At 44.1% G+C, this 24,934-nt stretch overlaps 1 protein-coding gene and 1 long non-coding RNA gene across 3 annotated transcripts; one reads left to right on the plus strand and one right to left on the minus strand.

Annotated features, from left to right (window-relative positions):
* Window positions 1-7,401: 7,401 nt before the first annotated feature.
* On the plus strand, window positions 7,402-8,102 carry LOC148224995 (uncharacterized). Its single transcript, XR_015801884.1, has 4 exons — window positions 7,402-7,527; window positions 7,613-7,669; window positions 7,786-7,879; window positions 7,967-8,102. It is a non-coding gene; the product is annotated as an uncharacterized LOC148224995 (long non-coding RNA).
* IFNAR1 (interferon alpha and beta receptor subunit 1) lies at window positions 7,613-24,317 on the minus strand. Of its 2 annotated transcripts, XM_088160546.1 has the most exons (11): window positions 24,064-24,312; window positions 20,157-20,277; window positions 18,641-18,825; window positions 17,318-17,475; window positions 15,896-16,043; window positions 14,480-14,597; window positions 13,147-13,346; window positions 12,732-12,886; window positions 11,842-11,995; window positions 9,287-9,441; window positions 7,613-8,336 (listed from the first exon to the last, which is right to left on the minus strand). In XM_088160546.1, the coding sequence occupies exons 1-11, from the start codon at window positions 24,287-24,289 to the stop codon at window positions 8,109-8,111; spliced, it is 1,848 nt and encodes a 615-aa protein (XP_088016672.1). In that variant the 5' UTR covers window positions 24,290-24,312; the 3' UTR covers window positions 7,613-8,108. The 2 variants fall into 2 exon arrangements, with proteins under 2 accessions (XP_088016672.1, XP_088016673.1); XM_088160547.1 differs by lacking the exons at window positions 7,613-8,336; window positions 9,287-9,441 and adding an exon at window positions 9,978-11,717 and having other exon boundaries at window positions 11,767-11,995; window positions 24,064-24,317.
* Between the last annotated feature and the right edge of the window lie 617 nt (window positions 24,318-24,934).

Consider the following 24,934-nt stretch of genomic DNA (forward strand, 5'->3'; position numbering starts at 1 on the left):
GCAGGGATTGGATTAAAGCCTTTAGAGAAATTATATTACAATAATAGAACATATTAAACCACACAGACATGAAGTAAAAGTGTAAATTTTAGTTTTAAGTGAGTAGGAATATTATTAAACCACATAGATATGAAGTAGAAGTGTAAGTTTTAGTTTTAAGAATAGACTTTAAGTGCCTTAAGGGAGTAAAAAGCCCTAAAGCCCAGTTTAAAGTCCAAGCCCAGTTTAAAATTCATAACTCAGCCCCAGCCATAATGAGAAGAGAGCAGAACATTGCTTGCATTTCTAAATAAAACACACAGAGCCATTTATGTGAATAAATAGAACTATGAGTGTAAATTATGTGTAAAAACTGACATTACAGTAATTTAGAATTAAGATTGTAATAGGTGCAGGAAGAATGTTTTAGATTCGTGTTTTCAGCTGATTGGATGATTTGTGAATAAAATCCCCTGTACTGGGGTGAGAGATCAGCATCACAGAAGAAAGAAGAGGAGGAAGAAGAAGAAGAAGAAGAAGAAATGCCAGGGAGCTGCTGCTGTTTCTGCTGGGGACTCTGTGCCAGAAAACTTCAGCATGAATTTTAATATTTTTGAATTCTTTGCCTTCCAGACCGATGCATTCCTGCAATGAACAACTTTACAGCAACCAACAGCTGCTCCTGTGACTTTAAAAGGCCCAAACCCATGAAAAGCTCACACCTCACACCCTCGGTTTGCAAACAGAGCAGAGCTCTGAATTCAGAAGGAACTCGAATTTGAGGGGCACCTTCATTAATGAGATTTTGGTTGATGAAGGAAGAGTGGAGGAACTGGAAATTAAAGAAACTCGACATGTGACTTATGCAGTGGGGTTTCCCTCCTCCCTTCTGTAAAGGGCACATTTTATTACAGAAATCCCAGAACTTGTTTGCCCTTTGCCAAACCAGAAGGGAAACTCAGGCAGGGTTTTGGTTTTGCCCCAGCTCTGTCTTATCTGGAGCTTCCTGATAAGTGAAAGCCCAAGAAATTCCTGGAGTCCTCTCTGGCAGGAGGGAGGTCAAAGTGACAAAAGGTTGATGGAGATGTGGTTTCCACCGTGGATTGATGAGAAATGGTTTATTAAAACTGGGAGCTTGAGGGAAATGGAGAATAAAGTGATTTAATGGAGACAGAGGGAAAAGAGAGCTGGATTTAATGCAACAGCCAATCAAAAAGAAAATAATAGCAATAATCCAGGAAATTGCAGAGCCTACAGGAGCTCAGGGATAATTCTGTGTGTTGGTTTGTTTGTCTTTGAGCCTAGGCAGAGGGAACAAAGTCAATGTCAAATCAGACAGTGAGGGGTAAACCATCCCTGATCTTCCTGCAGCCAAATTTCCCACACAGAATCTTGAAAACAAAAAAATTGAATCTACAGAAAGATAAGGAAGGTGCCCAAAAATAACACAGAGAGGGGAAATGAATCCATTGCCCAGGGGCAGTTCCAACGTCAGTGATCAGAACGAGAACAATTTCAGGATCACAGTGGCCTGGGAGAGAAATCAGCCCCGTGTTCCTCAATTGTCCCTCTGTTCGTGTAAAGAGCCACGAATAACTCAGTCAGGAAACTGAAAGGAGAGAGAAAAACAAGAAGGATCCTCTTTCCTATTCCAGTGACACTTCAGAAAGACTTAAACAAATTCCAGACTTATTACACCAAAAGCTCTTCAAAGTCTGACCTCATTCCTTGCCCCTCCTGGTGTTTGCTGCTTGGATTTTCAGCTTCTGTCCTGGAAGAGAAACAGAATTGAGCTCTTTGATGGGGACCTGAAAAGGGAAAAAAAATCCTTCCAGAAAACCCACATGGGTCTGGTCAGCTGCAAACTTTGCTGTGATGTTTTGGGATGAGCTGGACCCTCCTGGGCCTGCTGGGGCCTCTGGGGGCAGATGGAAAATGATTTCGGTGTGCAAAGAGGCATCTCCAGTTGAGACATTTTGGGGCCAATTTCCAGTGCCACCCCGTGTCCCTCCCTGTCCCCAGCCCCTCTCCTGGAGCCCCTTTAGGTCCTGGAAGGTGCCACACCCAAAGGCCCAGGTGCTGAGGGTTAAGGAAATTCTGATTTGAATTTTAATGGATGATTTTTAAGGTTCTTTCCAGCCCATCCCAGTCTGGGATTCTGTGATTTCACAAGGCTCAGGTGACAGAGCTTGTGCCTGTAAAAGGGAGAAGTCACAAAGAGGTCAGGAAGGAAAAAAACAACTCCTCCCTCCCTGGGTTGTGTTCCACGTGTGACCTGGAGCAGGATTTTGGGTTTGCTCATAAATTCAGAGCTGGGCCAGGATTTCCTAAAGCCTTTGAGCCCATTGTGTGTGTGCATTTCACCATAAGGCTTAAAGCAAAAAAAAAAAAAAAAAGAAAATAAGAAAAGGGGGGGTTTAGTGATTCACTTACAGTAAATCTGTGATGAAATCGAGCTCCTGGAGGCAGAGGAAGTGCAGAGAGGCAGAGCCTGAGCAGAGCAGTTTCCATGAGCAGAGTAAACAGAGATCTCCTCGTGTGGGGGAGATAAACACTCCTTTATCCTCAGCCACGAATGAACTTGTCTGCCTGGCCAGCTCTTCTCAGAAAAGGTTTGTCTTGGAGAATGAAATTCATCCTTCATTTGGGGTGTCTGGGCATGACCCTGAGAGTGGGAAAGAGCTGTAGGAACAAAAAGATCACAGCGGCCAAAGAAAGTCACTTCCTCAAATTGTGACATTTAGGGGGAATCACAGAACCCCAGAAGGGTTTGGGATGGGAGAGACCCCAAATCCCCCCCAGAGCCCCCCCTGCCATGGCAGGGACACCTCCCACTGTCCCAATGTCCAACCTGGGACTGAACATTCCAGGGATCCAGGGGCAGCCACAGCTGCTCTGGGAATTCCATCCCAGCCCAGGGAACAATTCCCAATTCCCCAAATCCCATCCAGCCCTGTCCCCTGGCAGTTTAATGTCACTGCTCCCTGTCCTGTCATTTTCTGCCCATATAAAAATCTCCTTTTTTTAACCCCTTCAGGCCCTGCCAGGGGCTCTGAGCTCTCCCTGGAGCTTCTCCTGCCCAGGTGAGCACCCCCAGGTGTCCCAGCCTGGCTCCAGGGGAGCTCCGTGGTCCCCTCTGGATGAGGATCCCTCCTGGATCAGTTTTTGGCAGGGGGATGTTTAAGAAATGAAAACATTAATTAAAGGAATGCACCTTCTCTGACTGCACACTGGTTCTGGTAACAGAAAATTCACATTTTCTGATGTCACCCAGTGTCCCTGGTGGGGTTTTTGGGGTCCCTTTGGGATCCCTGAGCTGCTTTCACAGCTCTCAGTGATGGAGCAAATTCCCCAGCCTTGCCCAGATGGAATTTTGGCTCTCAGAGCAGCAGGGTACAGAGACCAGCACATGCAGAGAGGCACAAATCCATGGTTTATTCTATGAAGGCATCCCATCTCCACATACCCACGGCTGTTGTTTTACAGGGGGTTTATATCTTTGGAGGGTTTTAAATTTTGCACCAATTACCAAGGGAATTCTACTTTCTGACCAATCCCTGAGGGATTTTGCATTCAAAGCTGGCCTATGGATACTAAAAGAAAACGAACAACTAATACTGAAGGTAGATAAGAGGGTCTTCCAAGAGGGGAAAGCTAAATTCCTTTTGTATTTGTCATTTCACAGCCATTTCTCATCTCTAAGCTGTGATTTTCCAAGGAGCTTGTTCTGAGGATGCAGGGAAACTTTCTTCTGTGTTTTCTTGCTCCCTCCACACCCCAGCATCCCCCCAAGCCCTGTCCCCAAGGGCCACCTCCAGCCTGCTCTGGGACAATTCCAGTGACCCCAAACCTCCCTGGGCAGCTCAGCCCAGTCCTGACCCCTCTGGGAGGGAAAAATTATTTCTAATTTCTGATCTGAGCCTGCCCTGAGCAAGGGAGGGATGAGGGAAAGGCAGGAGAAAAACTCCAGCAGCCAAAAATGGCATTTGTGGGAAAGGGTGAAGAGAAATTCACTGTGAGTCAGGGAAGAGCTCAGGCTGAAGTGGGAGAGGGTGAGAAATCCTGCTTTGATAAACAAATCCAGATGGAGGCAGGGGAAGGAGGAGATTTTCCAAGGGAAAAAAAAAAAAAAAAGATTTTCCCGAGAAAAAAAGAGATTTTCCAGGGAAAGAAGAGATTTTTCAGAGGAAAGAATTTTTCCAGGGGAAAGAAGAGATTTTTCCAAAGGAGAGAAGAGATTTTCCAGAGAAAGAAGAGATTTTCCAAGGGAAAGAAGAGATTTTCCAAAGGAGAGAAGAGGTTTTTCAAAGGGAAATAAGATATTTTCCAGGGGAAAAAAAGCATGTTTCCAAAGGAAAGAAGAGATTTTCCAAGGGAAAGAAGAATTTTTCCAAGGGAAAGGACAGAATTTCCAGGTAAAAGAAGGGTTAAATTTCCAGGGAAAGATGAAATTTTCCAGGAGAAAGAAAAGATTTTCTAAGGGAAAGAAGAGATTTTCCAGGAGAAAGAAGAGTTTTTCCAAGGGAAAAAAATTTTCCAGGGGAAAGAAGAGATTTTTCCAAAGGAGAGACATTTTCCAGGGATAGAAGAGATTTTCCAAGGGAAAGAAGAGGTTTTCTAGGTGAAAGAGGAGTTTTTGCAAGGGAAAGAAGAATTTTTCCAGGGGAAAAAAAGCATTTTTCCAGGGAAGGAAGAGATTTTCCAAGGGAAAGAAGAAATTTTCCAAAGGAAACAACATTTTTTCCAGGGGAAAAAAAGCATTTTTGCAGGGAAAGAAGAGCCAAGGCAGCCGTGCAGGGATGTGCCAGCCCCAGCTGGGAATCTGGGCTGTGAGAGGAAGAATTGGGATTTTATCCCATTCCCCATTCCCATTTCCCCATTCCCATTTCCCCGTTCCCATTTCCCCATTCCCATTTCCCCATTCCCCCATTCCCATTTCCCCATTTCCCCATTCCCATTTCCCCCATTCCCATTTCCCCATTCCCATTTCCCCCATTCCCATTTCCCCCCATTCCCATTTCCCCCATTCCCATTTCCCCATTTCCCCCATTCCCATTTCCCCATTTCCATTCCCCCATTCCCATTCCCCCATTCCCCCATTCCCATTTTCCCATTCCCCCATTCCCAGAGGTTCCAGATGTTCCCTCATTCCCAGGGAAGGACCCCAAACGTGTCCCAGGTTTTTCCTTTTTCCAGCTGTGACATTTCCAGGGATGCAGTGCAATCCTTTTCAATGCACTTTAATGCAATTAAAATGATTTTTAATTTGCTTTTCCCAGGTAGAGCTCAGGAGCCTCCTCCCCTTTCCCAAAAATACCCAAAATGGAAAGAATCCACCCTGAAGGGAAAGAAATAAAAACCAAGCAAAGACCTGAAATAAAAAGGGAAATATTAAATAAAAGCCAAGTAAAGACCTGAAATAAAAAGGGAAATATTAAATAAAAGCCAAGCAGAGACCTGAAATAAAAAGGGAAATAATAAATAAAAATAGTAAATAATATATTACAATGATAAAAATTATCATTATAATGATAGCAATAGTATGAAAATAAATATTAAATTATTAATGTTAAAATAAATACAATATAAAATTAATATATGATATACATAACAATATATAAGAATATCATTATAATGATCATAATAATAATGGTAATAGTATTAAAATAAATATTAAACTATTATAATTAATATTTTTGTTAAAATAAAAATAAAATCATATAGTATCATCTATAATCTATATTAGTAAATAATAATATATATTATTAAGTATATATTAGATATTATTATATATTCTATTATTTATAGATATTAATTTTTAAATAATTATAATGATGGTAATGATAATAATGATGTAATGATAGTAATAGTAATACTACTACTACTACCAATAATAATAATATTAATAATTTAAATCAATAAAATTAATAATTTAAATACCCATTTACTCATGTAGTTTTTCCATCTCACTCTTCTGGTTTTGCTGCTTCTGGCCCCACTGATAAGAGCTGGTACAAGATTTGCTATAAGCACATTTAGAGCATAAAATGCAATAATAATAATTATAATAATATTAATATTATTATTAATAATAATAAATATCAATTTATGAAGATGCATTTGGTTCTGCACTCCAGAGGGAAATGGGGATTGCCTGTGAATGATCCTGCAGTGAAATCCTTCCCATGGATGAACTCCTGTCCAAATCACACCATTCATTCCATTTCTGTGTAATTAATCACAATTAATTCCATTTCTATGTGATTAACCACACCATTAATTCCATTTCTGTGTAATTAATCGCCATTAATTCCATTTCTATGTGATTAACCACGCCATTCATTCCATTTCTGTGTCATTTCTCTGGGATATTCCATTTTTTCCCCTCTCACTGGGTTTTTCAGGAAGGAACAGCTTCCAAGTCACCACACAGAACCAAGGCAGGGAAAAGAAGCAAATGTGCAAAATTTATTTATTATGTTCTTGAATGAACACAGGGATAGGAAATTTATAAAATTAGGTAATATCTTCAAAATTAAAATAAAAAAAAGATATATGAACATCAAGAGTTCATAGTTAGAACAAACAACAGCAGCTCACAGGATGCTCAAACCCAGCTGACTCCTAAGCAGTTTCTTCATATAAAAATCTTCATTAAAAAGTTTCTTCATTTAAAAATAAAAATAAAAATAAAAATAAAATAAAAAAAAATACTCTGGAAGAGTCAGCACGGGAAATGTGGGACATGGCACTGAGATGTCCCTGCTCAGCTGGGCAGGGAAATCTCGTGGCACAGCAGGAGCTGAGCCCATGGCAAAGGCTCCGGGCTCCTGCTCTGCCCAGGAGAGATCCCAAAACTCGGGGACACCCCCAGGCTGCCCCAGCCCCGTGTCCCTGCAGCCACAGCTGTGAGGAAACCATCAGGAATCCCTAAAGAACCCATCAGGAATCCCTAAAGAACCCATCAGGAATCCCTAAAGAAACCATCAGGAACCCCTAAAGAAACCATCAGGAATCCCTAAAGAAACCATCAGGAACCCCTAAAGAAACCATCAGGAACCCCTAAAGAACCCATCAGGAATCCATGAGGAATCCCAGGAGCAATCCCATCAATAATCCCTGAGGAATCCCATGAGGAATCTCTATGAGGAACCCATGAGGAATCCCTGAGCCCTGGCAGCCTCCTCACTGCAGCTGCTCCCTGGGCACCCCCAGCTGTGGCCCCGTGCCCAGGGGTGCCCAGGGGTGTCCAGGGGGTGCCCAGGGGGTGTCCAGGGGGTGCCCAGGGGTGTCCAGGGCAGTGACAATGGCACAGGGTCGTGTCCAGCCTGGATCTCCCCTGGTGACTGAGCAGTGTGGCACTGACAGCCCAGGCAGCTGCAGCACCCGGGGTTTGTTCAGCTCATCAAGGAGAGAAGGGTCCAAAGCTGCCCCTGGTGCAGAGGGACAGCCCTGCTGGGGTGGGGACAGTGGGGACACTCCCAGCCAGGGGTGAGGAGCTCCCCCAAAAAGGGCAGCTCTGGGAACCCAAATCCAGCAATCCCACAGGTCACAGAGTCCCCTCTGAGATCCCAAAGGTCACAGTGTCCCCTCAGGATCCCAAAGGTCACAGAGTCCCCTCGGGATCCCACAGGTCACAGAGTCCCCTCAGGATCCCAAAGGTCACAGTGTCCCCCTCGGGATCCCAAAGGTCACAGTGTCCCCCTCTGAGATCCCAAAGGTCACAGAGTCCCCTCAGGATCCCAAAGGTCACAGAGTCCCCCTCGGGATCCCAAAGGTCACAGAGTCCCCCTTAGGATCCCAAAGGTCACAGAGTCCCCCTAGGGATCCCAAAGGTCACAGAGTCCCCCTAGGGATCCCAAAGGTCACAGAGTCCCCTCAGGATCCCAAAGGTCACAGAGTTCCCCTAGGGATCCCAAAGGTCACAGTGTCCCCTCAGGATCCCACAGGTCACAGTGTCCCCTCTGAGATCCCAAAGGTCACAGAGTTCCCCTCAGGATCCCAAATGTAACAGAGGTCCCTTCAAGATCCCAAATTCAGAGTCCCACTCAGGCTGGGATTTCCATCACAGACAGGTCTGAAGAGTTTGTGAATTGACAATCCCACAAATGGATTTTGGTGTCCCAAAGTCACACGGTTTCCTTTTCCAGTGTTTCTTTGGATCCTTTGCTCCCAGAAGTGTTGTCATCGTTGGAATAATTCCCTGAGTCTCGACTGCTCTGTTTGGAATGTTTGTAGTCTGTAAAATCAATTTGATTTCCCTCTTCTGTGATCATGGATTCAATCACACAGCAGCTTTCCACAGGTTCCTCTGCAGCTGACAGGTAAAGGCTGCTGAAGAGCTCTGCTCCAAACCCCTGAGGACAGAAGCAGAGGGGGAAGAGGTGAACGTTCATAAATAACAATTAAATACTGATTGTAATAATTAAATACTAATTCAGGGTGGGCAGGGCTGGCACAGGGTGCCCAGAGCAGCTGTGGCTGCCCCTGGATCCCTGGCAGTGCCCAAGGCCAGGTTGGACATTGGGACAGTGGGAGGTGTCCCTGCCATGGCAGGGGTGGCTCTGGGGGGGATTTGGGGTCTGGGGTTCCATGCTCACTGAGTGGTTTTCTACCCCTAACACACCTCTTGTTTCCCAAAATTCACCAGCTCAGAATTTAGGATGAAGTTGAGTTCACACAATCCCCAAATCCCCGGGGCTGGCAAAGCCCTCCCAGCCCCTGCAGTCCCAGCTGTGCCCCATGGCCACCTTGGCACCCTGAGTGCCACCTCCAGGTGCCACCTGCAGGGATGGGCACTCCAAAGCTCCCTGGGCAGCCCCTGCCAAGGCCTGAGCTCCCTTTCCATGGGGAAATTCCTGCTGCTGTCCAAGCTGAGCCTGCCCTGGCCCAGCCTGAGGCCGTTCCCTCTCCTCCTGTCCCTGTTCCCTGGGGCTGATCCTGATCCCCCTCCCAGCTGCACTCACAGAATCCAGCACTAAAGGGTGACCCCAACATTTCATCCCAGCCCCTTTCCTGCTCTCAGCTCAATCACCACAGAGCTGCAACATTTCCTCCATTAGAGCCTGAGGAGGCCACACAGGAATTAAAAATCCAAGTACAGAGGTTTCAAGACACACTTGAGTGTTGCCCTTTTCATTCCTGTGCCAAGCTGGAGGTTGGACAAAGGTCTGGAGATAAACCACTGAAAAAACCTCTGAAATGAACCCTGGCTGACCCAGAACTGATAAATATAGATATAATTTTTTTTTTCCCATGGTATTGAAAGTTCATTTTCCTAGAAAGAAGCTGAGGAGTCAGAGCTCACCTCGATGTTCAGGGGGGGCTGGCAGGAAGGGAAGAACACATATTTGATTTTGTTGTAGGCATGGTAGAGCACAAAAACAAGAGCAACAGCAACCACCACGACAACCAGCAGGGCAGCCATGAAAATGCCAAAAATGAACAGGGACGAAGATTCATCTAAAATTGGGAATAAAAACCATTCAGTTGAGGTTTTCAGAACCAGCAGAAATCAAAGCACAGCTCCAAATGTGCTGCAGAATTTGTAAAATAATTCAACATTTCCACATCACTCAGCCATGGGCACCAGGGAAAGCTGATGCTGTGCCTGTAACTGAGATTATTTTGTTTAAAGAAGCCACAAAATATTTTCCAATAAAAGAACAGAGAATCACCAAGGTGGGAAGGGATAGAAATGAACCCTGAATGGGAGCCAACTTTGCTGTTTTTACATTTTCTCAGCTCGAAGGCAGTGTGGTGGTTTGGAAAGGTTTTATTGAGATTTTTACCTGCCAGACCTGGGTAGGTTTTTTTTTTGTACCTGACAAGGATCAGTGTCAGATTTTGTTACACCCGTGAGAAAGTTTATGTGTTTCACAATGTAAATGTTTCATAATTTAATTGTTTCACAATTCTCAGTGTGAAAGAAATGTGTGGGGGGAGGAAGAGTGTTCTAAAATTTTATTCTAAGTTTTTTTGCTCATAGTTTCTAATAATAAAGTTTCTCTTTGTACCATTTAAAGTCAAGCCTATTTTGCCTTCCTCCTAATCCTATCTCACAACAACAACAAAAAAATCAAATTGATAAACCAAAACCACTACACTAAATTATTGTTGATGAACTAAAACCAAAACATCTCTTGGTGGAGAATGTGGGCAATTAATGAAAGCTATAAAATAAAAATTAATTAGGAATAAAAATGGGCAAAGCATGTATTAAGTCATAAGGTCAAGTAAACTGATGATAGAAAATAAATAGTGATTAAAGAAAAAAGTCATGGACTGAAATTTCCCTTTTTTATATTATAAAGCAAAGATAATTATTACCCTATAACACATTAAAAAAATTCTAGATTAACTGTTCTAACTGTAGATATGAGTAGAAACATTAAAGTAAGCAAATGTTAAAATGGCTGAAATCCTCTGAATAGTGAAAAAATGAAGACTCCTACTGCTCCCCAGAGGAGAAAAGGGGGAGAAAAGGAGAAGAAAAGGAGAAATCTCTGGGTTTTTTTAAGATAAGAAAAGCTTTTGTTGAAACTGTGATAATCCTGAAAGTGTGGCCCATAATTGATATGGTTCTCAATAACAGTTCTGAAAAAAATCAGCTGAAGAAAGGAATTCTGATCAGGAATTCTCCCAGGGGCTGATCATTGTAACATCAAAGCCACAAAAAAAACTTTCTTATAAAAAATCTCCATTAATTAAAAAAAGAAATCTCCTCTCCCAAGTAAATTAGTAAAAGACTATTTTAAAAATGGTAAACTGACTGAATTGTTTTATGTGTGATTTTAAATATTAAAAAAAAAGAAATGTGTAGGGGGAGGAAGAATGGTCTAAAAGTTTATTCTACCTTTTTTTTTTATAGTTTGTCATAAAAAGTTTCTCTTTGTAACATTTAAAGTTAAGCCTATTTTGCCTTCTTCTCCTATCTCACAACAACAAAAAAATCAAATTATTGAACCAAAACCACCACACTGAATTAGTGTTTATGAACTAAAACCAAAACAGGCAGTTTGAAAAGTCAGAAATTTTCATCCTGTTAATAAAATTTAATGTGGCCAATTATCTTCACCACGATTTGTTCTTTTCTGAGTGAGTTCAATGCCCTCACTGTCCCTTTGCACCAAGATGAGCTTGCAGCCCTAATAAATGTGATTTATGTCCTCACTCTGCAGGCCAGGAGATTCCCTGGCAGGAGGAGTGGGGCAGTTCCAGGGATGACACAGCCCTGGCAAGGAGGAATTCAGGAATTCAGGAATTAAGGAATTCTTTACTCTCTGCCAGGACACAGCCATGGGAAGGAGGAATTCAAGAATTCTTTACTCCCTGCCAGGATAGAGCCCTGAGAAGGAAGAATTCAGGAATTCAGGAATTCCTCATTCCCTGCCAGGATAAAGCCCTGGGAAGGAGGAATTCAGGAATTCAGGGATTCCTCACTCCCTGCCAGGACACAACATTGGGAAGGTGGAATTCAGGAATTCAGGAATTCCTCATTCCCTGCCAGGACACAGCCCTGGGAAGGAGGAATTCAGGAATTCTTTACTCCCTGCCAGGACACAACATTGGGAAGGAGGAATTCAAGAATTCTTTACTCCCTGCCAGGACACAGCCCTGGGAAGGTGGAATTCAGGAATTCAGGAATTCCTCATTCCCTGCCAGGACACAACATTGGGAAGGTGGAATTCAGGAATTCAGGGATTCCTCACCCCCTGCCAGGACACAGCCCTGGGAAGGTGGAATTCAGGAATTCCTCACCCCCTGCCAGGACACAGCCCTGGGGAGTGAAGCTCTCTGCCCCAAGCTGTGAAAGGACAATAATTCAGCTGCAGAAAAGGAGGAGTTTCCAGGTAGTGTCACCTGCAGGGGTGTGCACACATTCCTGCTGGCTGAAGGCACTGCTTTTGTTGTAGGGCTTGGAGAAGGCCTGCACCCTGACACAGTACAGGCTGGAGGGGGACACCCCTGACACCGTGGCTATGGTCTGCTTCACCTCCTTCTGCTTCACCTCCTCCTGCCAGAAACGAAAGGGAAAAAAAGAAAAAAAAAAAGGAGGGATCAGATCCCAGAGATGTCAAACACAGAGTGAGAACTGCAGGCTGGGATGGAGAATGATTCTGTGAAATGTGAGAGGTTTCCCAGCTCATCCAGAGGTGTCTGCAACACTTCCAGGAACTCCAGCCCTTCCCTGGGCATCCAGATGGAATAAAATAAATAAATCACTCCCCCAGCTCCTGAGCAAAACTCAGCAAACACTTGCTGGGCACAGAACCAAGTGCTTCTCCCATTCTGAAATGTCACAATTCCAAGCTGCAGTTTGCTTCTTCTCTTCTGCCCCCCTTTTACCAATCCTGTGAAATATTTGACCCTAAGAAGTATTTAAAGAACACGGAGAGATCCATTAAAATGTGAGCTAAAAGCATGCAGGACTTCAGTGTTTGAGGAGCCTTGCCCATCACATTGCACACAGCCACATCCATGGAAATGGAGATTTTAACCCACCACTGAGAGATACAAACCACAGTGATCAGATTTCTAACAGAGTTACATAAAAATCTCAACCACTGGGTGATAAAATTCCCACTGATCAGGGTTTTGATGTCATCTTTAATTTAAAAACCCAATAAACTGACTTTTTAAAGAGTGATCCACCACAAATGTGCCTCCTTTGGAAAGGAGCTCCTGAGGGAGAATGGGAACTGAAGATTTAAGTCAGACTCCATTTTATACTGTATTTAATTAGTTCACACCTCCTTATGTGAAGAATTCTTCCAGTACAGGATCCTGTAGGACAAATCATAGTTGTCCCTCATGAGTTCATCCTCAGCTCCTCCTGGAGGAGAAATGAGGATGTGGAGCAAAGTGTCACTGAGGTCCAGCCTCACACCAGGAGGGCCAATCCCATCTGAAAACAAGAAAATAAAGAACTGAAATCCAACGGAGAAAATGACAGCTAAAAATACTGCATCAAACACTGTCAGTGAAATCCATGCTCATTTTTAACAACAACAACAACAAAAAAGTTAAAAGTATCATTTCATAGTTTTATTCAGAACCTCAAGTCCTGAGAAATATTTCATTTCTTTCCACTGTATTCTTGTGAAATCCCCTCTCCTGTCAGCTCATAAAGACACAGGAGAACATTTCAGGAAATAATTTCCTTACTTGTTTTCAGAGGATCCACTTTGACTTCCCTGGACAGGCAGGATCTGTTGTGTCCCTGCCTGGCCTGCACTCTCAGATAATAAAAGGCAGTGGTGGTGATGATGGAGGAGAAATTGCACCAAGTGCTGCTGATGTTCTCACACGTGGGGACACTGAGCCACTTGTCTGAGTAATCATCATTGAGCTTCTTCAGGTACCCCCTGCAAGGGAAATTCAAAATTTAAATGTGAATAATCATCATTGAGCTTCTTCAGGTACCCCCTGCAAGGGAAATTCAAAATTTAAATGTGAATAATCATCATTGAGCTTCTTCAGGTACCCCCTGCAAGAGAGAATTCAAGATTAAATGTGAATAATCATCATTGAATTTCCTCAGGCACCCCCTGCAAGGAAAAATTCAAAATTTTAATGTGAATAATCATCATTGAGCTTCTTCAGGTACTCCCTGCAAGAGAGAATTCAAGATTAAATGTGAATAATTATAATTGAATTTCTTCAGGTACTCCCTGCAATTTCTTTTTATGGGATGCTGCTTTCTTTTTTATGGGATACTGATTTTTTTTTATGGGATACTGATTTTTTTTTATGGGATACTGATTTTTTTTATGGGATACAACATTTTTTTATGTAATACTTCCTTTTTTATGGGATACTGATTTTTTTTAATGGGATACTGATTTTTTTTAATGGGATACTGATTTTTTTTAATGGGATACTGATTTTTTTTAATGGGATACTGATTTTTTTTAATGGGATACTGATTTTTTTTTAATGGGATACTGATTTTTTTAATGGGATACTGATTTTTTTTTTAATGGGATACTGATTTTTTTTAATGGGATACTGATTTTTTTTATGGGATACTGATTTTTTTGATGGGATACTGATTTTTTTTTATGGGATACTACTTTTTATGTGATACAACATTTTTTTATGTAATACTTTTTTTATGGGATACAATGTGGTTTTGATGTGCTACCCTTGTGTTTTCACCCCTATTTTGGGTCTGACAGAAGAAATCCAAGCTGCTACAATTGAAACCTCCACCACTTTTATTTTTGCTCCCTTTTACTCACTGAATTCCTTCACATTCAAAAATCCACGAAGCAATTGAGGTTTCCCAGTTTTAAAAACGTCCCTCAGCATTGAGGGGTCCCATCCACCAGGAGCTGAACCCCCCCCCCTTAAAATCAGCCCAGTCCCCTGAAATTCCAACCTCGGGTGTCACATGGAAAATTCACACAGTGATTAACACACAAAACCACCAAAACAAAAAAAAAAAAAGTGATTTTAACTTGTAGGAAATGCAGGCAGAACACGAGGCTGAACTCACAGCAGGTACTGCACGTTGTAGGTCACCTCCTCCTGCTCCCCCTGGGCACCCCAGAGCAGCTGGAATTTCATGTTCAAAGCCACCACACTCAGGTTGGTTGCACAAAGGAGATCTTGCACTGCTCGGGGAGGGGGAAAAAAAGAAAAGAAAACAAAAAAAAATTACCAAAAAAATGTCATGTGATGGATAGGGAACGGACATTTCTCATGGCAATAATGAAAATATGAAGGTTAGTCATGATAAAGATTAATTGATATGTAAATATTAATTGATATGTAAAGCATCCTGTCAAGCCTTGAGCTTAAAAATCAGCTAAAAATTAATTCAGAAAAAAAAAAAAAAATGCAGAGGAGCAGAAATAAACTGGATTGGTGTGATGGGTGGACTTGGGAAGAAGAAACTCAGAGAGAAATTCTCCCTAAGAGAGTTCCTCTGTGGGGGTTGGGACAATTGGGAATAAAATGAGGAGGAAAAAATTTCTAAAATACACATCTGTATTTATTGTACATTTTGTTTTTAATATTAAAATATGAATGTGATTATTTTACTGTTTTATTTAAATAATTAAAACCTGCATGCATCAGTTATTAAGACACATGTATTAATTATTTTACCATTTTAACAATACACACGTATTTTTAATATTTTTATATTAAAACATAACTTGAAATATTTTTAAATATCTAATTTAAAAATTAACTATTTAAATAATAATTTCTCTTAGGTTGCAATACAGTGTGTACTCTGTCTTTCAAACCAAGAGATAATTAAACATTTTTAAAGACACAGATGTGTATCATGCATTTTGTGTATAATTTTCATTTACCATCAATGACTTTCATTTTGATCTACCATCAACTAATTATGATGTACCACCCATCCAATCTTCATGTTTGACTTTCTACTGTTATTTTTTTCCTAAGATAAAAACCTAAAAGCAACTGCAGAGCACAGAAAAGAATTTAATTTTCCATAACAAGGTGACAAACTGCCCCCTCAAAGCTTTTCTTCAGTAGCTCTAACAATCAATTCACCAAGGATTTTATAAACCCAGCATTTTTTTAAGCTCAGCTCAACTTTCTCTGCATTCATTGAGTGCCAAGTATCCCAGAGGCTTTGGGTTTTATTCCTCCTCATTCAGTCACTGACTCAAAAATCAAGTTTTCCAAAACACACAAAGTTTTTGTTCCAAATTAATGTCAAAATTCACCTCATGCCAAAAACCCTTTTGTACTCTTCACACTCTACCCTTGACATATTTTCTGTTGGTTGAGAAGGGTAAATATATATAATATATAGATTTTTTAATATCAAAATGAGGAGGAATTTGGCCCTTCTGCCTATTTCTGTTGCTTCACAACAACTGCCAGCTGAATTCAAGCCATGGTTTGCAGACAACCCTGATTTCCTGGGTACCTTTCTGGGTGGTTTGCACACAGCTGATGGGGCTGAACAAGCCTTTCTTTCCTTCCATGGGGAGATTGGCTTGAACTTTGAAGCAATAGGTGCTGTTTGGGGCCAGGTCATCAATGGTGTCCACAGGGAAAACGATTTTATTCTGGAGCTGCAAGACACAAACAGGAAAGAGCCCGTGAGGGGAACTGTGCTGCCCCATTTTGAAATGATCATTTTGCAGGGTTTCAGGCAATTGTATGATAAACAGAGAAAGTAACACAGTGTTTGAGCTGGAGAAATCCTAAAGGGAAGTTTCCTGTTCAGCCAGGCAGGAATATTTTGGAGGAGTGGGGAGGGATTTGAATTTCCAGGGATTCACCCCACAGATATTCCAAAATGAGTCAGGACATTCCCACCCCTCCAGCACCCAAAACTCCTCTCTCCTCTGTTTTTGCTTTCCCACATTGGTGGCCACTGACCACACACAATTGTATTTATGGGCTTTGCTGTGGAATCCCAAAATCCCAGAGGTGGGAAGAGCCCTTTGGGATCACCCAGGGCCACCCAGTAGCTGCATCCCCCCAAGCCCTGTCCCCAAGGGCCACCTCCAGCCTGTTCTGGGACAATTCCAGTGACCCCAAACCTCCCTGGGCAGCTCAGCCCAGTGCCCGACCCCTCTGGGAGGGAAATTTTATTCTGTCTTTAACCTGAGCCTCCCCTGGAGCACCTTGAGGCCGTTCCCTTTTGTCCTTTCCTCATTCCTGTGCTTCCCCCTCCCTGCCCCTCCTGTTCCTGGACTTGTGCAGAGCCACAAGGTCCCCCCTGAGCCTCCTTTTCTCCAGCCTCAGCCCCTTTCCCATTTCCCTCAGGAATTCTCCATCTCCTTTCCCATTTCCCTCAGGAATTCTCCATCTCCTTTCCCATTTCCCTCAGGAATTCTCCATCTCCTTTCCCATTTCCCTCAGGAATTCTCCAGCCCTTTCCCAGCTCTGTTGCCTTCCCTGGACACTTTCCAGCCCCTCCAGGTCCTTTCTGAAGTGATGATTTTGATCTGATCTCCCAAAAGAACTCTGATTGCCCTTCAATTCCTGCCCTAATTTAGATGACACCCATTTCCCTAAAAGAGATAAAAAAAGAAGAATTTCTGCCCTGCTCTTCACAGGAGAGCTCTGGGTGCTCTGCAGGACACACATAATGCCTTGGAAAGCAGTTCACAATGACAACACCTCAAAACAAATCCCTGGATCAAGGCAATTCCAATAAAACAATCCAACAGCAAGAACAAAATCGTCCCACCAAGAAACACCCACCTCCCCCAGCTCTGAAACCACACAGGAGCAGCTACTCAGTGACAGAACCAAACAATTCCATTTCACAGCATGAGTTAAAGTCCATCTCTGACAGCTCTGCTAAGGTTAAATTACAAAAAAGAAGTGCTCATACCTGAGCATGTGATGAGTTTTCCCAGAAGACCAGGTTATATTTAAAACTCAGATCATTGATCCACATTTTTTTCCTCTGATTTGCTTCTGGAGGAAAAACCTTAACTTTTACAATTCCATTTGTGGATTGCAATTCCAGTCCTGGTGGACCAATCACAGCTGCAAATATGGAAAGAAAAAAGAAGTTAAACATGTCTACAGTGAGAAAATACACCCCAAAAGCAGTTAACAATAATAAACCTAAAATACTTGCCTATGGTATCTTATTTTTAAATCTTTTGAATGATCACCTACAAGATCTTAAATTTTCATGACTTAGGCAGTTTCTAAAAGAAATTTAACCTAACAACCAAATACCATCACCTGGTACTGAAAGCAATTAAAATGAAATATTACCAGCAAACGTTTTCCAAAAAAATCAGTATAAATTGCTCTAAAACCTGCAAGACAAGAGACTTAGCTCAGTCCAACCAACCCAACATCAAAGGAGGGCTTCAGTACCACCCTGGAACTGCTGAAAAGCCACAAACTTCCCAAAAAAGGATTCTTGGAGCAATCTGGTCTATGGAAGGTGTCCCTACCATGGCAGGGGGTGGAATGGGATGGGGTTTAAGGTCCCTCCCAATCCAGACCAGTTTGGAATTCTACAAATATCTACTGTCAAAAAGGATTTTTCCAAGAAATAAGAAAAGACAGAATTGCAGCATTCCATGACCTGCAGGTGCCTGGTGTTATGTTCCTGTTGGGAAATCCAACCTGTCCTGCTGTTACCAGCAGGGGAAACCACTCCTGGGTTTTCTAAATCCTTAATTCCAGACTGCTCTGGGCTTGGAAGGACCTTAAACCTCATCCATCCCAGCCCTGCCATGGCAGGGACACCTCCCACTGTCCCAGTGTCCAGGCTGGCCTTGGGCACTGCCAGGGATCCAGGGGCAGCCACAGCAAATCTGGGAATTCCATCCCATCCCAGGGAACAATTCTCAATTCCCAAAATCCCATCAAATCCTGCTTTGAAGCCATTCCCTGTGTGCTGTCCCTCCATCCTTGTCCCCAGTCCCTCTCCAGCTCTCCTGGAGCCCCTTCAGGGGCTCTGAGCTCTCCCTGCAGCTTCTCCTGTCCAGGTGAGCACCCCCAGGTGTCCCAGCCTGGCTCCAGAGGGGCTCCAGCCCTGGGACACTCCAGGGCTCCTCTGGGCTCTCTGCAGCAGCTCCAGCTCCTCCTGCTCGTGGTGTCCCAGGGCTGCTGTGGGGTCTCACCTGAGAGCAGAATCCTCCCCTGAGCTGCTAAAGGAAGCAAAGTGTCCCCACAATCCCCGAGCTCATACCAATGTACTCTGGCACCATCTCCAGGGTCGGGGACCACGGGGACAGCAGAGGCCCTGCCTGGGCCCTCACTCGCACGTAGTGGGCATCGTAGTACTCCGAGATGGCCGAGGAGAAGTCACAGCCTGTGCCAGCCACAGCCTGGCACCCTGGCAGCTCCTGCCAGCCCGTGTCCTTCAGCTGCAACCTGAGGGACAGAAACAGCCGGGGATCAGCACCCTGGGGGGGCACAAATGACCTGGAAAACAGCCTGGGAGTGAACAACAGCCCTGAGGGGACAACAGCCCTGGACAATAGCCAGGGGGCGACAACAGCCCTGGGGGACAATAGACCTGGGGGACAATAGACCTGGACAATAGCGGGGGGGACAACAGCCCTGGACAATAGCCAGGGGGGGACAACAGACCTGGGGTAAATAACAGTCCAGGATCAGCACCCCGGGATAATGAACACTCTGGGATAAAAAGCCCAGCTGTCCTGGGTGACACTGTAAAGATGGGCCCAAAGTGTGGATTCTGTCCCCAGCTGTTCACCCAGCTGTGGCAGTGATCCTGATCTCTGTGGGGATCTCTGCTGTTCATGTTCCAGCTGTTCACCCAGCTGTGGCAGTGATCCTGATCTCTGTGGGGATCTCTGCTGTTCATGTTCCAGCTGTTCACCCAGCTGTGGCAGTGATCCTGATCTCTGTGGGGATCTCTGCTGTTCATGTTCCAGCTGTTCACCCAGCTGTGGCAGTGATCCTGATCTCTGTGGGGATCTCTGCTGTTCATGTTCCAGCTGTTCACCCAGCTGTTGCAGTGATCCTGATCTCTGTGGGGATCTCTGCTGTTCATGTTCCAGCTGTTCACCCAGCTGTTGCAGTGATCCTGATCTCTGTGGGGATCTCTGCTGTTCATGTTCCAGCTGTTCACCCAGCTGTGGCAGTGATCCTGATCTCTGTGGGGATCTCTGCTGTTCATGTTCCAGCTGTTCACCCAGCTGTTGCAGGGTTCTTTCTCTTGCCCACAGCCCATCCTCCCTCCAGGAGATCTCTCCTGTTCATGGCCATGCAGTCCCAGGGCAGGGCTGATCAAATTCCATCATCCCATGGGGAGATGCTCCAGCCAGGGCAGGAGCCGAGCATTTCCTACCCAGATCAAAGGGGAGATTTGGAACAGCAGAGCAGCCTTTTCCCACTGCATCCCAGAGGAAAACCAGAGCCTTGCACATCATCCCTGCAGCTTTGGAGGAAAACTGCACCTTGTGCAGGAGCCCTGCTCCAGCAGAACCACATCTGGCACTGCAGGAGGATGGGACTGCACCAAGCCCTGAGTGACAGGGACACAGCTGGATTCTCACCCTGGCACTGCTTTTCTTTTTTGTATCACTGTATTTTTATTTTCATTTTCCTAGTAAAGAACTGTTATTCCTATTCCCTGAGATCTCCTTCATTTCCAAACATGAATAATTAGCAGGGAGGGGTTGACATTTTCCATTCTGCCTTCCTGTGTTCCAAAGCAGGGCCCTGGCTGCACTCACCACTGGAATTGTGCTGAAAATGTCACGTTGGGGTGGCTGCTGCTGTAATTCCAGCTCAGGGTGAAGTTGGTGTTCACCACGTGCACCTGCACATTGCCTGGGCTCTGCAGGCTGCTCTGGCCTGGCAGAAATGACAGGGAAATCAAATATTACAACGGAAATATTCCAGCAAATAGGACCACAAATGTTCAAAAGAAAAGAAAATATTACATTGAGAATGTTGCAAGAGAAAGAAAAGATTAAAATGAAATTAGAAGGAAATATTAAAATACAATACTATCATAAAAAGCAAATAAAATAATAGGATAAAATGTAAGTAAAATATTAAAATATTAAGCCTAAATATTTTAAATAAAGTATTTCAATAAAAGGCAAATAAAATAAAATACTATCATAAAAAGCAAATAAAATAATAGGATAAAATGTAAGTAAAAGATTAAATATTAAGATAAAATATCTTAAATAAAATAAAGTATTTCAATAAAAGGCAAATAAAACATTAGGATAAAATGAAAGTAAAATATTATAAAAAGGTAAGATTTTAAATTAATAAATATAGCCATAATTAAAATAACAGTAAAAATTAAAATTGAATAAAAGTATAGTATATATATATTTATATACAGTATATAAAAGTATATATATAGATATAAAATAAAATAGAAAAAAGTTAAGTGAATAAAAATAAAATAAAATAAAATTAAGTGAATAAAAATAAAATAAAATAGAGAAAATAAGTAAAATACAATAAAAATACAATTAAATGTTAAAAGAAAATTTTTTAAATATAAAATAAAATAAAATATAATCAAATTTAAATAAAACGAAATAAACATTAAACTAAAATAAATTAAAAGAAAAAAGAAAAATGAAATAGAAATATTTTTAACGGGTTATCCTGACTCTGGAGAGGCTCTTCATTGTAAATGTGATTTATTTTTTTTACACAAGTTCTACAAAGGGAATGTGTGGAAAGGCAGACTGACTGAATTCTGCAAAATCTTTTCTTGGATTTTGGGAAATAACTCCTGAAAGCACAAAAACATGAAAACCAAATAATTCAATAAAACCTCGTGGCTCCCACTACAGAATTTATTCCCACAAGGCAGGAATTTGTTGCTCTTTTGACAAAGACAAACCCAGAGAATGCCAAAGGACATTTGTTCAGAAAATAAGAAAACAAAGGAAAAAAAAAATCAGATTTTTTTCTCAGATATTTATCCAACAGTTGGCCAAAAACAAAGCCCTCAGAGACTCCAGCTGATAAAAACACAACCACATTTCAATTATTTTGGTATTTCTATATTTGCCTTGGGTAGAAATTCAAATCTTTGATTTATGCAGAGCAGGTTTTTCTGTCAGACCTCAGCAGGTCAGCTGGGAAAAAGGAGGTGTGGGAGCACAGAAAATCCTGTCCAGATCCAGGTTCCAGGAACAAGAACAGGTTTTTTGTTTTTTGTTTTTTGTTTTTTTTTTTTTGTACAGCTGGGAAATAACCCAGGAAAAAATTCTCTTTACAACTCACAACCAAGAGAAAGCTGAATGGCAGCAGCAACTTTTTCAGTTTTTCTTTTTAGCCAAATTTGCAGCTTCCTGCAGGAATTTTATTGTTCCCTTCTGTATTCCTTCCAAACGGTTCGACTTGCTTGAAGCAGTGTTAAAAAAAAAAAAAAATAAACCACAATAAACTGGCTGAGATTAATTAATGGAAGTCTAATTTCTAGGAGACATGATCTAATATTTTCCTTCTAAATTAGCACTGCTGTGTCCTGATACTTTTGGGGCTTTCTAAAACCACCCAAAAAAACGATGCTGTGTAATTTATGTGTCATTTTTATTTCTTGCAGGGCTGATATTTTAACCCTCCTATCTCTGCCCTGCACTTTTTCCTGTTCAATAGCACTGCACTTGTTTCCTGGAGTATGGATCCAGTTAATCAGGATTTTTTTGGATCCTCCATCCCTCAGAGGGGAAAAATGTGATCCAGCCTTTCATGTATTCCCCTATTTCCAATGAGTTTTGTGCTTGCTTCCCGAAATTCATTCCACAAATCATTAATTTCCCAATGAACAGCTATGCAGGAAGGAAGGAGCAAGCTCAGTGACGTTTAATCAGCAGAAAAAAAATTGTGAATTATGCGGAAAAAAATCTAAAAAATCAAGATTTTTTTCCTGGTTTATTTTATTAGTGATTAAAAGCCACACATTTAAAACTAATTCCTGTTTGTTGACTTGAGCATGGTGACACTTTGGTTCTGAGAAACCATTATAAGGGACCAGACTTCCGTGGAAAAAAGAGATTAAAAACCAGAAACGCTTTTTTTTTAAAAAAAACCCCACATCTGCCTGTATCTTTCCCCTGTCAATTCCAATAAACTAAACCAACCCCAAACTGTCCTAATACAGAAAAATCGCCGCTTCATTCAGGAGACGCTGAGCAATATTATCAGTAAACGGTGGTGGAAAATGATAACGATTATATAACAAAATGTATTCAACGACAGAAGAAAACAAGAAATGGCAACGCAGCAAAGAGCAGGGTGAGGGGAACTCCCCGAAGAGCACATGATGCTCGATGCTTACAACATCCCGGGGAGCTGGAACGCACGGAAAATGTCAGTGAACATTTCGGCAGGAGGAGGAAGAGGAGGCCCCTCACATGTGACAGACACCAGGAAAGGCTCTGGAGAACTCCGAGCCACACAGGCCGGGCTTGGCACAGGGGAAGGGGACAGGTCACTGAGCAGGGCTGTCACTGCGAATTCCAGAGTTCACATCACCCACAGCAGTGATTCTGTAACTGCTTTGCATCTCCAGATCCCAGTGTCCAACCCGGCCTTGGGCACTGCCAGGGGGATCCAGGGGCAGCCACAGCTGTGCCAGCCCTGCCCACCCTGCCAGGGAACAATTCCTAATTCCCAAAACCCCATCCAGCCCTGCCCACCCTGCCAGGGAACAATTCCTAATTCCCAAAACCCCATCCAGCCCTGCCCACCCTGCCAGGGAACAATTCCTAATTCCCAAAATCCCATCCAGCCCTGCCCACCCTGCCAGGGAACAATTCCTAATTCCCAAAATCCCATCCAGCCCTGCCCACCCTGCCAGGGAACAATTCCTAATTCCCAAAATCCCATCCAGCCCTGCCCTCCGGCAGTCTAAATCCATTGTCCCTGGTCCTGTCACTCTCTGCCTGCACAATCAGTCTCTCTGCCCTCCTTTGTACTGCTTCATCACATTTCCGCTTTAGGCAACAGAGTTTGGGCAATAGTTGTTTTTTTGCTGTGCAAGGACAAAAGACGGGGCTCAAGCTCCTGCCCTGCGAGCCAATTCTTGCCATTCTACCTCTTATTTCCTCATTTATCCTTTAGGCTCTGTCAGACTGTGATTTCCAAGCCAAACAACGCGAATCCAAAGGTGTTTGTCCCACGCCGCAGCTGCAGCCGCTGCAATTGCCCGGGAACAGGAGGGACAGGCGGGGAGGAGAGGGACTGTGCACAGGGCACGGGGGAACAGCACACACCGAACGGCTTCCCAGGGCCAGAGGATGGGATTTGGGGCAGGAATTGTTCCCTGGGAGGGTGGGGAGAGGCTGGGATGGAATTCGCAGAGCAGCTGTGGCTGCCCCTGAATCCCTGGCAGTGCCCAAGGCCAGCTTGGACATTGGGGTTGGAGCAGCCTGGGACAGTGGAAGGTGTCCCTGCCATGGCAGGGGTGCCATCGGGTGGGATATGAGGTCCCTCCCAGCCCAAACCCTGCTGTAATTCCATGAAAACCCCGGAAACACGACAGATGTCACTGACACCGTTATCCCGCCCCGCATCTCCGCAGAGCTCCGGGACCGCAGCGGGACCCGAGCCCCGCTCCCCCCTCAGGCCCGGCCCCGCTCCCTGAGGGCTCCCGGGACCCACCTGCACAGGGCAGCGGCACCGCGACCAGGAGCAGGGACAGGGGCAGGGACAGGGGCAGCACGGCGGCCAGCCAGCGCCCGCCCGGCACCCACAGCCGCCGCCGCTCCGCCGTCCATCCATCCCCGGCCTCCTCCGTCCATCCATCCCCGGGCTCCTCCGGCTCCTCCGTCCATCCACCCCCGGGCTCCTCGGGCTCCGCCGCCACCCCAGCCGCCGGCTCCGCCATTCAGGGCAGCGCTGCCGGAAACTCCGGCGGCCGCGCCTGCGCGCGAGCGGCCCGGGCGGTGTGAGGGGCGGGCGCGGTGAGGGCGGTGGGGGATCAGTGAGGGAGATCTGTGGGGGATCTGTGTGGGATCAGTGAGGGAGGTCTGCGGGGGATCGGTGTGGGGTCTGTGAGGGAGATCTGTGAGAGATCTGTGTGGGATCTGTGAGGGAGATCTGTGGGGGAGATCTGTGAGGGAGATCAGTGAGAGATCTGTGTGGGATCTGTGAGGGAGATCTGTGAGGGATCTGTGTGGGATCTGTGAGGGAGATCTGTGGGGGAGATCTGTGAGGGAGATCAGTGAGAGATCTGTGTGGGATCTGTGAGGGAGATCTGTGAGGGATCTGTGTGGGATCTGTGTGGGATCTGTGAGGGATCTGTGTGGGATCTGTGGGGGAGATCTGTGAGGGAGATCTGTGAGGGAGATCTGTGAGGGAGATCAGTGAGGGCTGTGTCGGGGCTCTGTCGGGGCCGTATCAGGGCAGTGACACGGCTGTATCAGGACAGTGTCCGGGCTGTGTGAGACATGTGTCGGGGCTGTATCGGGGCTGGTTCATGGCTGTTTGGTTCATGGCTGTTTGGTTCACGGCTGTTCGGTTCATGGCTGTT

Source organism: Sturnus vulgaris, chromosome 2 (assembly GCF_052056855.1).
Source record: "Sturnus vulgaris isolate bStuVul1 chromosome 2, bStuVul1.hap1, whole genome shotgun sequence".
NCBI classification, from domain to species: Eukaryota; Metazoa; Chordata; class Aves; order Passeriformes; family Sturnidae; genus Sturnus; species Sturnus vulgaris.

Bases quoted from the DNA above. Each gene is read 5' to 3' on its own strand.
- IFNAR1 (XM_088160546.1), bottom strand. From the start codon at position 24,289: ATGGCGGAGCCGGCGGCTGGGGTGGCGGCGGAGCCCGAGGAGCCCGGG. The intron at 17,476-18,640 runs GTATGAGCTCGG...CCATATTTGCAG, and splicing joins GATGGTGCCAGAGTACATTG to CTGTGATTGGTCCACCAGGA. The intron at 16,044-17,317 runs GTATGAGCACTT...TGTGTCTTGCAG, and splicing joins AAAACTCATCACATGCTCAG to CTCCAGAATAAAATCGTTTT.